The 12,701-nt window shown below is 41.8% G+C and overlaps 1 protein-coding gene and 1 long non-coding RNA gene across 2 annotated transcripts in view; one reads left to right on the forward strand and one right to left on the reverse strand.

The window, feature by feature from the left end:
- Positions 1-1,451: 1,451 nt before the first annotated feature.
- LOC110013542 (uncharacterized) lies at positions 1,452-2,057 on the reverse strand. The gene is made up of 3 exons (XR_002288686.3): positions 1,918-2,057; positions 1,665-1,796; positions 1,452-1,583 (listed from the first exon to the last, which is right to left on the reverse strand). It is a non-coding gene; the product is annotated as an uncharacterized LOC110013542 (long non-coding RNA).
- Positions 1,581-12,701, forward strand: part of scn4ab (sodium channel, voltage-gated, type IV, alpha, b) — a 48,000-nt gene continuing 36,879 nt past the window's right edge. Inside the window, exons 1-4 of the mRNA XM_078952066.1 lie at positions 1,581-2,418; positions 11,866-12,048; positions 12,123-12,260; positions 12,512-12,629. Of these exons, the coding sequence (XP_078808192.1) occupies positions 11,917-12,048; positions 12,123-12,260; positions 12,512-12,629 (388 nt within the window). The 5' untranslated portion in view covers positions 1,581-2,418; positions 11,866-11,916. The remainder of the gene's footprint in view (positions 2,419-11,865; positions 12,049-12,122; positions 12,261-12,511; positions 12,630-12,701) is intronic.

A 12,701-nucleotide genomic window follows, 5' to 3' on the forward strand; every position in this document is an offset into this window, starting at 1 on the left:
CAGCTCCCTAACTAATGGTGTGGGAATCAACACTTCCCACGAGTCTTAGAGGCCATGGGCTAAGTCCCGGGTCCCCACAACATTGTTTCCAAAATGGCTGAAGCCCTGTTTAAACTGCAGCTATCAGCTACGCGGAATGGTGGCCTTTTAGATGCTGTTATATGACTGAAAAAAATAAAAAATAAATCAAAACTAACTCAAAATGCTCCTGCTACATTTATTAAACACACACTGAGTGTTTGTATATGTGCTTAAGCCGTCTCTTTGCTAGCGTGTGTGTAAAGCAGAGTGGCGAGGAGGGGGGTCTGTGAGTCTGTGAGTCTCATTCAGTTTGTATCACCCAGTTAGGGAGAACAGTAAAAAAGAAAAACGTTTCCTCTAAACAGAGACTGGTTCTTTTATTAACCCACTCTGGAGGCTCTGAGGGTCTGAACGGGGCGTTAACGTGCCCGCGCCTTAACACCCGGTGCGCCTTTTGTATTTGTCAAAGACAGAAAAATCCACCGTAACTGAGACCGGGTCCTATAACCCGGTGCGCCCTATGGTCGTGAAAATACGGTAGTTCATTTAACCCCACTCTCAAATTCCTGCAAAAAACACAACATATTACAGCCACTGCACACTAACATTTACCATAAAAACCTGTGCTTTTGTCAATAAAAAGTTGTAAAAATAAAAGTGTTTGACTATTATAAGCATTATAGAAAAGTTCCGTTAAAATAACAATGCCCAAGTCCTTTACAGTAAAATTATGTATTTTTTCCAAAGAAATAATTTAGTAATTACAATTTTTACCAGTGAACTGATTAACAGGAACTTTAAGTCAAAATGACAATTGTGAACAGTTTTATAGTATAAAAGGTTTTCCTGTCGTGGTTTCAAGGTTTTTTACGGTTATATACCTTTTTTTTTTACAGTGTACAATGGTTAGTAAAGAATGAGATTATTAGCATAAACAGAGTAAACTAAAGGCGCTATGACCCAGGGATTGCACAATCTTTGCTGCGCTCTGTGCGCTGTTTCCCGCGACGTAGTTGTAAACAAAACATGCAAAATACAGCAAAAGGATGGAAAATCATCATATAAACTACATTTAGCGTAAATAAGTGGACAGATTTTATTTTATTATCAGTACCTCCAGATGGTGAGGATGGTTTACAGGTAAAACACTGGCTCACCTTTCCGTTCCTGCTGAGACGTGTTATAAGGAACCACTGAACCGAACCCAAACCCGCCCACATTATGTCCATCCGCCTAAAGCTATTTTTGCCCTCAAATGTAGAATCTAAACCGTCCAATTGGGCAGGAAACCGTCTATTCTGGCAACACTGCTGAAATAAAGTAAATAGTGTCATGATTTCAATGCTAGGCGGACCCAGACGCTGGATCCCAGAATCAGGACAGGTACGTGGCAGGTAAGAATAATTTATTGTTTCTCCAAGGATGACGCTGTGAGAAGGCGAGAGATGATCCAGATAGGTGAAAGGCTGTGGCACGGCTGAAGGTACGAACGCGGCAGTCCTTGGGTTCTTCCAGACAGCAGAGAGAGGGGTCCACCCTGACGTCACTCGTGAGCAGAATTCCTGGGACAAGGAGACAAGGTTAGAGCCAGAACTAGAGAACAGACTAGATTTACTAGAACTTGACGAGACCAGGCTAGTCACCATAATGGGCAACCAACTGGCGTTGATTTGTGGCATTGGGTTTCCTTTTAAGCAGCAGAGGGTGATGAGAGAAGTGCCGACAGCTGGTGAATAATCAGGAGCAGAGTGGAGCAAGGCTGGAGGGGGAGGAGTCTGACAGAGGCACCATGACAAATAGGCCTTTAATATATGTAGTAGATTCTCCCACCCTCCTCCCCCATCCGCCTTACAAATCAACTGATTCCCTGCACACCTCCATGTTTTCTTTACACACCTTTCCAGGCTCTTTTCAAAGAACGGAGCGCGTCCAGCTGCAGGGGGCGTCCAATCCCAGCTTTCAGGCCGTTCCAAACACACTGATATACCAAGAGCAGCGCAGATTTTTTTCTCCAACTATTCTGCCCTTTAGGGTTGTTTCTGAAATTGTTTGAAATAACTAAATGAAACTGACATGTACAAACCATTTTGTGACACAATAATTGGCATGACTACTGGTTGCCTTGAAAAGTGCCACAAAGTTCTGAAGGTGTCCTTAAATCGTCCATCAATAGATTCTTCTGCGTCTTCTTGGAGGACTATAAAAAGCATATGAGTTCAGGAAGATCTGATGGAAGTAATGAACATGTTTCTCTGTGTGCACAAGTGCGAGCGTGATGACACACTACCTGACCTCTCCAATTTCACTCCAGAAGGAACGGCTGGGTGGAGGAGGGCACATGGACGGATTGGAGACAAACAGACCAGAACTCTGAGGATCGACTTTGTGAAAAAACAGGTAAGGGGGAAGAATGTTTGAACTTCATGTCTGCACCGAGGGCCTGACTTTGGGACTGATCCATTTCAGAGGTCTGGTTCTGTGAGAATGTTACACTAGAAAATGAGATGCATGTTTGAACTGTTGTCAAAAACTAAACTGCAGCATGAAACAAAATAAGCTCCTGTGTGGGTTCCAGGCTTCTGACCTCAGGCTGTCAGTCTGACAGAGACTGACCTGTGTCAGGAGTGGTGGGATGAGGATGTGACTGGCTATACTTTTGTCTTAAGGCTAAATCTGTGGGTCAGCCAGGCTCAGACACCTGTGCTGCTGTGTAACCTGCATCGCACTTTTCCCAGGTGTCATATTTCTGGGCAGTGGGCAGGTAGGGGTCCTGCGGTCCACATGAGACGGTCAGACTTAGTTTGTGCGGCAGAGGTTACGGGGCTGCAGGATCCAGGCCTGCATGTGACTCTGACTTTTAATAGTTGAAGGTGCAGCCGTGAGCCTCAGGTTGGGTTTTATAAACCGAGCGTTCGTCTCCACATGAACCCGCTCAGTATTTATAGGGCAGCTGACTGCTGGAGAAGCCGATCAGGGATCAGATATTAACAACTGCTACAGTTTAAATTAGCTCGGGGCATGAAAGTGAGTGTCGGGAAAAGGTTAATGCTCTACCAGAGGAAACGGGACTCAGCCTCATGGATTAACGCTGCATTCGGGGAAGTTTGTAAACCAGATGCACCAGCTCCTGACTAAGGAAAGGTTTAATAGACAGATTATCCCACAGGCTGATTTCTGATCTCTTCTGTGCTGCAGCTGTGCTTGTGGTCAAAATCTGCATGGCCCAGCTTTACACAAATCCACTCACACCTTCTCACCTGAGTAGGTGAACAGACTCAGAGCCCACTCTCTTCTGCCCACCTGAGAGGCTGTGAGACACAAAGTAGGGTTTAACTTCAGTTCTTGGACATTTGATGAGTTTAGTCAACCGTCATGACTCAGCAGTTTGACAATTACTCCCTGACCGCCGGGAGGTTTACACGATCCTTCTCCTGCAAAGAAGTTTATCATCCACACCATCAGAACAAAGATGGAGGACATGACTCAGGCAGGATGGGGGGGGGGAGGGGGCACATCAGTGTTCTGCTGCGCTGCAGAGGCGGCTGGAGTTTTAAATGTTCCACAAAAATAAAAGCTGACAAGAGCTTCTTACTGCTGGACTGAAAATAAATCTTTGAAGCCTGATTTTGACAAAGGACAGGAAGCTTGAGCCCCCCCCCTGTGTTTGACTGGAAACCAAATTCAGCAACAATAGCTGTCAGCAAAATGATGGTACCAATGAATAAAGTTTGGCCTCAATTCCAAAAGGGGTTTATTCAGACATACCTTTGGTTTGTCTGAAGATGAATAACCCCTCTTGTTAAAGTAAAATATGTCCAACACAAGAGGCCCTCAGCTCTCATCTGCCTGCCCAGCTGTTGGACAGGACAAGTAGAAAAAAAAAAAAAAAATGATGGTACCATTATAAGGTTGTGTGTGTGTGTGTTATTATTGTGTGTTTTACTTTTTGAAAGCTGGTGTGTCTGTCACTTTGTGTGTATGTTTTTCTCTTTGTCAGTTTGTGTCTCTGTGAGTTTGTGCATTTGAGTGCCTATAAGTGTGCGTGTCTCCATCAGTGTTGTGCACAGCAGAATTCAACACCAGGGTCCTTTTGAAATCACAAACAGCTGCACCGACAGCTCAGTGTTGGTCAAAGTCACTGTCCCCTTTCAGCAGAGCTGTAGGAAGAGGCGCTCCAATCAATACTCTAATTGATACGCTGCATCTGACAGGAATTGGAATCTTAACCAAAAGGTAAAATCCATTTACAACGTATTATGTTTACAATCGAGGAGACCTCTTTTCTCTCTGCTCCTTTACCTCAAACTCAGAGACTTGCTCATTCCTGGCGATGTAAATGTGTACAGATTTAAGGAATCAAGTACAACGTTAAGCCAATCAAGGGCGTGAAAGTTTTCTGCATGTTTTTTTCGCTGTCTGCATGTTTATCTCTCTAATCCAATCTAATCAATCTGATCTGATTTTATCTGATTTATTGTAATGTACTCTGTCAACCTAATTAATCTTACGTGTTTAGTAAATATCTGCATGACAACTGTCAGTTTCATTTATTTAGCGCATTTTTAAAACTTTACATATTCTGTTCATATTACTGCTGTACAGTTAGACAAACATATCATAACGCAGTGAAAAACAAAGAAATTAATACAAAAGTGGAAAAAGTGCAATAAAAAATAAAAACAATAGATAAGATAGATTAAATAGGATAAAAGTTAAATTACCTGAGTTGAAAAGCCAGTAAAAAGAAATGAGTTTCAATAAGGATTTACTCTCATTTATTTATTTAAACATTATGTATCCAGGCAAGACAGATTAAGAAAAGAAAATTTTCATTTGTAAACCTGAAAAAAGTTTTGGAAGCTCTCGTTTGAATGGGAGAACCATTCTACAAGTGAAGTGCAGCAACTGCAGATGTTCTGTCAACTCTGGATTTGAGTCTTGTTTGAAGAACCTTCGAGAAGCTGATGGAAGATCTTAAATTTCTTCCTGAGGCCCATTTCTGCTGCAGCTCAGAAAAATATGTTGAAGCCCAACCTTTCAGAGCCTAAAATGTAGTAAATAACATCTTAAACTGGATCTTAATTGTGACTGGAAGCCAGTGGAGATCTGCGAGAACAGATGGGATGTGGTCATGTTGTCTTTTCCAGCAGCATCCTGACAGACATGCAGATGCTGGAGAGGTGGTCCACAATGTGACACGGAGCGTTTCCATAGTCCAGCTGGGACGTAACCAGTAGATAGATGACTCTTTCAGAGGCCAGGAAAGGCCTCCCTCTCAATTGATAAAAAATACGTAGGACCCCTGAGCTAATCTGCTGCTCCCTATTATGACCCCCTTATGACCACTGGATGGTCATTTTGGCGTGGGTGAGTCCTCCTAGAAATCCTTGGTGCGATAACACTGATGGCACTCAGCTCAGGCTTTCCAGAAGAAAATATACAGATGTAAATTTTCTTACATCTGTAAAAGTCATCTATTGCAAAAAGTGACCCCCGACCCAGGCCCTGAAGAAAAGGCCAGTGATGGAGAAAGTAGAAGACACCAAAAAAAAATCAGTTGATGTCTTGGCTGACAATGTGATGGTCATTAAGACCCAGCAGAAACAACTGATGGAGCTCCTGGAAGATTCAAGATTCAAAAACAACTTTATTAATCCCCGAAGGGAAATTTAGTTGCAGTAGCAGCACTAAGGAAATAGGGGGATAAAGACAGACAGACACAGGAAAGAAAAGAGGAAAATTTTGAACAAAATAATAATAAAATAACTGTACAGTCTGTAACTCTTAGAATTCTTATGTACATCCAAGTCTGCCAGATAAATTGTAGAGTCTAATGGCTGATGGCAGGAATGACTTCCTGTATCGTTCTCTGGCACAGCGGGGGTGTATAAGTCTGCCGCTGAAACTGTTTCTCAGGTTGTCCACCTCCCTGAAGAGGGGGTGGGAGGGATTGTCCATGATGGCCCCTAGTTTAGCCAGTAGTCTGTCCCCCACTACCTCTTCCAGATTGGCAGGCTTGAAGCCAATAACAGACCCTGCTTTTCTAATGAGTTTGTTCAGTCTGTTGGCGAAGTGAAGAGGCTTGAAGGCCGGATCAGAAAGACAGACAGATCCATGAAGGAGTGGACGACTCGGAGCAACATTCCAGAATCAACAACACGATCGTCTCCAGACTACAGATCCAACTCCAGACAAACGTGGATGCAAACAATGCCAAAAAACCCAGTAAGCTGCAGAGGAGCTCTCCAGAGCGACAGGAGGAGGGTTCAAGTCCTGAGGAACCTACATAGAAAAAAATACCCTAGAGAATTCCCACCCCTCCCCAGGAGAAGGAATACAGATAAACTAGTGATTGTCCTAACGTTTGTGAATAGAATGCACAAACTTCGCTAAAGCCTAACCCCAACCTGCAGGGAGCTGACGTTTCCTTGATTGACAACCTGACCAAAAGAAATCCAAATTTGCCAGAAAAGGAAGATTACCGTGAAAACAGAAGCAGAAACCTTCCTTTGTTTTTAACTGCATCATGTAAACAAATTCCAAACGTTCAGCTTTAGCAATAGAAAGAAGATCATTAAATGACTTTAGATTTCAATGAAAGCTTTGAGATTCAACAGCAGTTCAGGATCTAGTCTAGGCTTGAAATGAATGAAGATCACTCATAAAGGTGTTTTATTTGTCACACACCTGGGGAGTATTCCAGAAAGCAGGTTATGCTAGCTCCCCTAAGTTTGAGGCTAAGGAAGTTGATAACCTCAGTTTCGGTTCCAAAAACAGAGGTATGTTTCAGGATATGTCAAGTTGCCATAGCAACTCATGCTCTGAACATAACCTGGTCTGGAGCAGGTTTAGTTGAAGGTTAGTTTGTTTTCAGAGAGGTGAAGCAGCATGGCGTGTCCATTTGAAGATGATTTAGTGGATGAAGAAGCTCAGATAATTCTTTTTCCACCATGAGAGGGGGATAAGACCACATATGGATGTTGGAAAGATAAACTTTATACTTTGATCTAACTTCATTATTTGCTACAGTTTAGATAAATCATTGTTTTAGTTAGGTCAGCTTAAAAAGAAGTTAAGTAGGTGTAACTTTGGTGCTGCTGTTAGATCGGCAGCGCAAGGAATTGTGGGATACCATTCCCTTTGCCTGTCTGGACGAATTTGGGTTTGAGTGTGGGTTTTTGTCTAAATGTGTTTAGTTGTTTAGCTGTTTTACTGTGTTTTGTCTAGTTATTTATCCTGTTATGTTTAATTCTTTCAGCACCATGAGTGAGAAGGAGGAAGAGGAGGATGAGGATATTTAGCAGGACTAGTGCAACAATATGGAAGAAGAACTGAAGTTACAGTCAGAATTGTGATAATTGAATTCTCAATATTTTTTGCAAATCCATATTATATCATTCATTTTGATGTTATAAAAATGAGGATATCTGCATCTAACTTAGACATCTGAGAGTTCAAGAAGTACAATAAATTAAGATGGAAAAACATTTAACTGAATTGTAGTAATATGACATTTAGTTAGATAAATATGTAAATTTGAATGTGTAAAAACAATAATTGAGTTGGATAGACATAAGAAATTAGGTTGAATAATTTAACTCAATTACTTGTTACCAATTGAAATAATTCATTTAAGTTGGATAAGTTATATATATTTATTTCTTCACAATGAAAATAGAAATGATAGAAACTGTTGCGTTTACTTTGTCCGTTATTCTTCTCCAAGCAGAAACTCTTTCTTTTGCTGATGATGCAGCCGTGTTACTTTTTTGATGGTCGTATAATCTTCATACGCCGTCATTAAAATCTCAGACTCCGTCTCACTGAAGTACAGCCTCTCTTTTTTTCTCCCCGTGTTTCCATGGTGACTCCGTAAATTTGTGATCCATTGAGAATGTCTTTATGTACCTGCTGTGCACGTGCATTAACCCAGGGTTACCAAGTGGAGCGTAATTACGCCAACTCATATCCGGTCTTTAGGAACCGACATACCCAGAGTAAGCAAGTTCAGGAGGATTTCAGCCAGAGTTCAGGGTTAAAGTCCGGGGAGTTTAAACATGCTTCCTGGAATACCCTCCTGGAGGAATGAAGGTACCTCTTTACCATGCGGGTGCAATGAGATACAGTTACAGCTCAACTCAAGTAATATTTGCTAGTTTAACTCCACAATTTTTAACTCTTTATGTTAAAGGTCAATCAAGTTGTCATTGTGTCCTATTTTGACATCTTTAGTATGACCCAACTGTCGTTTTGAACCAATAATCTCACAATCTACATGCTACAGTTGTGACAGACCGTATTTGGGGATCACTGATACCTCTCCATTCTCTGAGGACTCCGTCCTCTTTGTTGTTAAATAGTTGGTACAGCAATTCATCCACCTCCTTCTGCACCCCCTCCCTCATGCCCTCCTTCATCCACGAACCTCCTCTTTTCTGGTAGCTCCAACCTTAGTATACTTTCACTGTTCCTCCTCTCTGTCCAAACGTGTCCATCTGATCCCTGCATTGATCTCCAGAACATCTACCATGATCTGATGGATTCAGTCCTGATCCATCCTGGTCCCAAACAGAACCTCAGCATCTTCTTCTCTGCTGCTTGCAGCTCTGCCTCCTGTCTCTGAACCAACGACATGGCTCCTGTCACCAAAGTCTGCTCCACTTTTGCCTTTTTATTTTCTTGTTTGTTTTCCTTTTTGATGTTTTTTTTTTCTCGTGGGCTTACAATAACAAAGTTATTTGTGAGCAGACAGATGTTTAAAACTAGGTGCGCCCTCTCCTGGCCAGAAGGCTTAAACAGTCTGCTACACATTACTGAACTTATTACTCTAATACCACCTCAGAAGTGAATTCCAAGCAGGAAACAGCTGACTGTGGCCGGCAGCATTCTGCAGTCTAGTGTTACACCCACAGCTGGTGTATGTGGGGCGGATTTCTGAGCTTTCACAACCGGTTTGTGTGTCAAGGAAGTTACCATCAGCTTCCAGAGAGCCAAAGGAGTGAGACATTTGTTTGTTTGTGATCTGATCACAGCATAACCAAAACAGCCTCACCTTTCTGTCTGGAGGAAGAAGCTACTCTGGTTCTGAATCGTTTTGGATGCGTGTTTATCAAGTGAATCTTTGTCTGGATCTGGTCAGAGCTGAAGTTAAAAACTGCAATATTAACCAGAATGGGATGTTTTTATTGAGCCATAATTACCATACTATTGTAAAACTAATGACAGACCTTTTTTGTGGATATCAGTTTGACTCAGGGGTCAGGGGGGTAAATAATACATTTCTCTAAAGCCAACAAGGTCAGTGAAGAGTTTAAATAGCGGAAAAAGCACACACAATTAGTTATTTTTTGTTAATAAAAAATAGTTACAAATGAGTACATATAAATATCAAAAAGCTAATTTCTCCTTAGGAAAATACTGTAATGTTTTTGAAATACAGTTCTCATTTTTAATTCATATGTATAGTTGTGTTTTTTTATTGTAATTATGGCAAACTATGAACAAATATTGGTGCAGTGGACAATGGGGTGGATCCCCCAAAAGAAAAAAGGATCCATAATTTTAGAACCATGTGGTAACTATTTCATAACCCTCAAAACACCAGATGAAAATGGCATCAATAACCAAGAGAACAAGAAGAAGACTGCAGCACATTGAAAACAATCAGGGAAAACTTGAAGTGATTTATATAATTACAGGAAGCAGCTGAGCTGGTTTAGCTTGTGCTGGTTTGTGGCGCCTTCCATCCGTGAAACCAGTGTTTGAATCCGGGCTGTTCCCTATTCCCTTCTGTGCCTGTCCCAAGACCGGTTAAATTTAGAGGTTTGCTTTATGCTGCTTCATGGTCTTATCCCCCCTCCCCTCCTATTATCACCCTCCTACCCCCCCCCCCCCCCCCCCTCTCTAACATCCTTCTCTCTTCTTCCCTCCTTTCCTTTTCCGTCCGGTCCAACACCCAAGATTTTCAAACATCGTTGAAATTAATAAAGTTTGGCCTCAATTCCAAAAGGGGTTTATTCAGACATACCTCTGGTTTGTCTGTAGATTCATAACCCCTGTTGTTAAAGTAAAATATGTCCAACACAAGAGGCCCTCAGCTCTCATCTGCCTGCCCAGCTGTTGGACAGGACAAGTAAAAAAGAGAGAAAAAAAATTGAGAGGGTTGCGTCAGGAAGGGCATCCAGCGTAAAACATTGCCAAGTTAACCATGCGACTCATCCTCGAAGGAGAGGTTGTTTCGCTGTGGCGATCCCTGATGGGAAAAGCCGAAAGAGAAAGGAGCTTTTAATGTTACAAGTGTGAGTCATAAACCATGTCCACTCTAGAACATTTAGACGATAGACTTCTGATTTTCTAACTACAAGATACTTACAGATCTATTGAGTGTATCCTGGAAGTTGATGATGAATCTATGAACGCGTAGCTGTCGTTTATGTTGTAACAACAGGTTGTGGTGTCAGTTACCAGATGTCATAGAAGATCCTGCAGAATCAGATATTGTCTTATACAGGAGCTCTAACAATGTTCAGTCAATCATTTACATATTTCTTCTACCAGCAGGTAAAGACTAACCCTACCCACTTTTTTTGCAACAGCAACACCACTATCTAACCACAGCACCAACTTAGATTTGTTTAGATGTCATTTAGATTGTTCAGTGGGAAGGAAATGTCTGTCACACCCCACAGGCTCTACCCCATAAGAAGAACTAAGTTAAAATAATTTATTTGGGTTTCCTGCATGTACCCCATTTCCCTTTAAAATGTGCTCATCTTTGGTTAAAATATCTATAACCTTTGTAGGTAGAAGCTAATCACATTCACAAAAAAACATGACCATCCTTTTGCAGCCATTGGCATCTCAATGCTGAGGGCCATTATGGAGATTGGTTAGGGTTGGGGTAGGTCAGAAGGTCAAATGTTCAACTTTAGACAGAATACAGACAAGATCATTGATCTGTCACAACTGACAAGAAGTGGGGAGTTAAAACCCAGAAAGAGCAGCAAGAAGCCCCCAACCCCACAGGATAGAACTCATTAAATAGATGAAGTTGCTAATCAAATGTTTCTGACAGGATTAAATGTAAATGTACATATCAGGGTTTAGACTGCCCCCCCCCCCCCCCCCCCCATGTACTCCTATAGGGCACAAAAGTGAAAACCCTGTTTCTAACCAAAGCTTTGGGCTTGAATCTGAAGTGAAGGAGTAAAGGTCAGCAGCTGATCAGAGGAGGAGCTAATGGGGGGGCTGTGAACCATCACAAAAATGAAGTGGGAGGGGCCGGAATGAGCTTCGCCATCGTACCCAAAGAAACATAAGACCCCTGAGTCAAACTGATAACTCCCAACAGCTGTTTCTGTCATGGAAACTCATAAGGAAAAGGCCTGTGTGTGTGTGTGTGTAAGTGTGTGTGAGAGAGGCAGGGTAATGCAGGCATGGTTGCACAAATGTTACCATACTCTTACACAAGTACACACAGACACACTTTGGGTTTGTGTGGATTCTTGTACCCACTGCATGTACTGGTTGATGTTTGTCCTGGTGGTATTTGTGTTGCTCTGACCAGCATTTTCATTTGGTTTCTAGGAATAGCACTGTCTCAGTAATCAACGCTTCACTCAATTTTTCTGTGTCTGATATGAAACAAATGCTGAACTGCTGAATAAAGTCATAACCAATGGCAACCTCACCTGAGAAGAATGACAACCCGGAGAAAATGTTATGAATTATTAATACAAACATTTGCAATAAAAAAAAATCCAGTTATCTAAGTGGCTACTTCCAGTGTATGTTCATAAGAACTGGATTGTACTGTAACTGTCTCTCTCTATGTGTCTTCATCAGCTTCCATCAGTTCTTTAAAGTCAACTTTTGGGGGAGCTGAGCATTGGCAACATGACATCACTGCTGCCTCCTCTTGGCGCTGAGGTATTCATTCGTTTTACACCAGCCTCACTGGAGAAAATCCAACAACGACATGAGGCTGAGGAGGAGGAGCTCCAACGGAAGAAGGACAAGAACATTGAAGTAGAATCCAAACTAATCGATCTGAGTGGAGCATACAGACAACCAATAACCTGATTGTGTTTTCTCTGTAACAGATTGCCGAAGATGATCTTCCTAAACCAGCCAGTCATTTGGAGGCAGGGAAGCCCTTGCCCTTTATATTCGGAGACCCACCTCCAGAGTTTCTCAACATCCCGTTAGAAGATCTAGACCCATTCTATGGATCACAAAAGGTTTTTCCCTAAAATTTGATTAGAAAAATAAAATCTAATATTAATGGTTTGGATTAGACCCAAATAAGGTGAGATAGATTTTAGATATTTTAGGACAAAACACATTTAATCGGGACACAAGGGAGGGACAGGGCGACGCATTGTTTTGACATTTCTACAGGAAATTTAAAATAAACTACGTAGAAATGTTTGAGTTGAATCCATGAAGGGGAAAGTCTCCATGCTGACCTCTCTCACCTGTTTCTCTGCAGACCTTCATCGTACTCAGTAAAGGAAACATAATCTACAGGTTTAATGCTGAGCCAGCGTGTTACGTTCTAACTCCTTTCAACCCTTTAAGGATCTTTTCTATTCGGATCCTCATCCATTCATATCCTTCATGATCATTTTCTCTATTTTGAAAAGGATGAAGATTGTTCTAACGCCAGCATGGTCACTTGC

The sequence above is a fragment of the Oryzias latipes genome, chromosome 8 (genome assembly GCF_053564925.1).
Source record: "Oryzias latipes strain Hd-rR chromosome 8, Olatipes_Hd-rR_3.1".
Lineage (NCBI taxonomy): Eukaryota > Metazoa > Chordata > Actinopteri > Beloniformes > Adrianichthyidae > Oryzias > Oryzias latipes.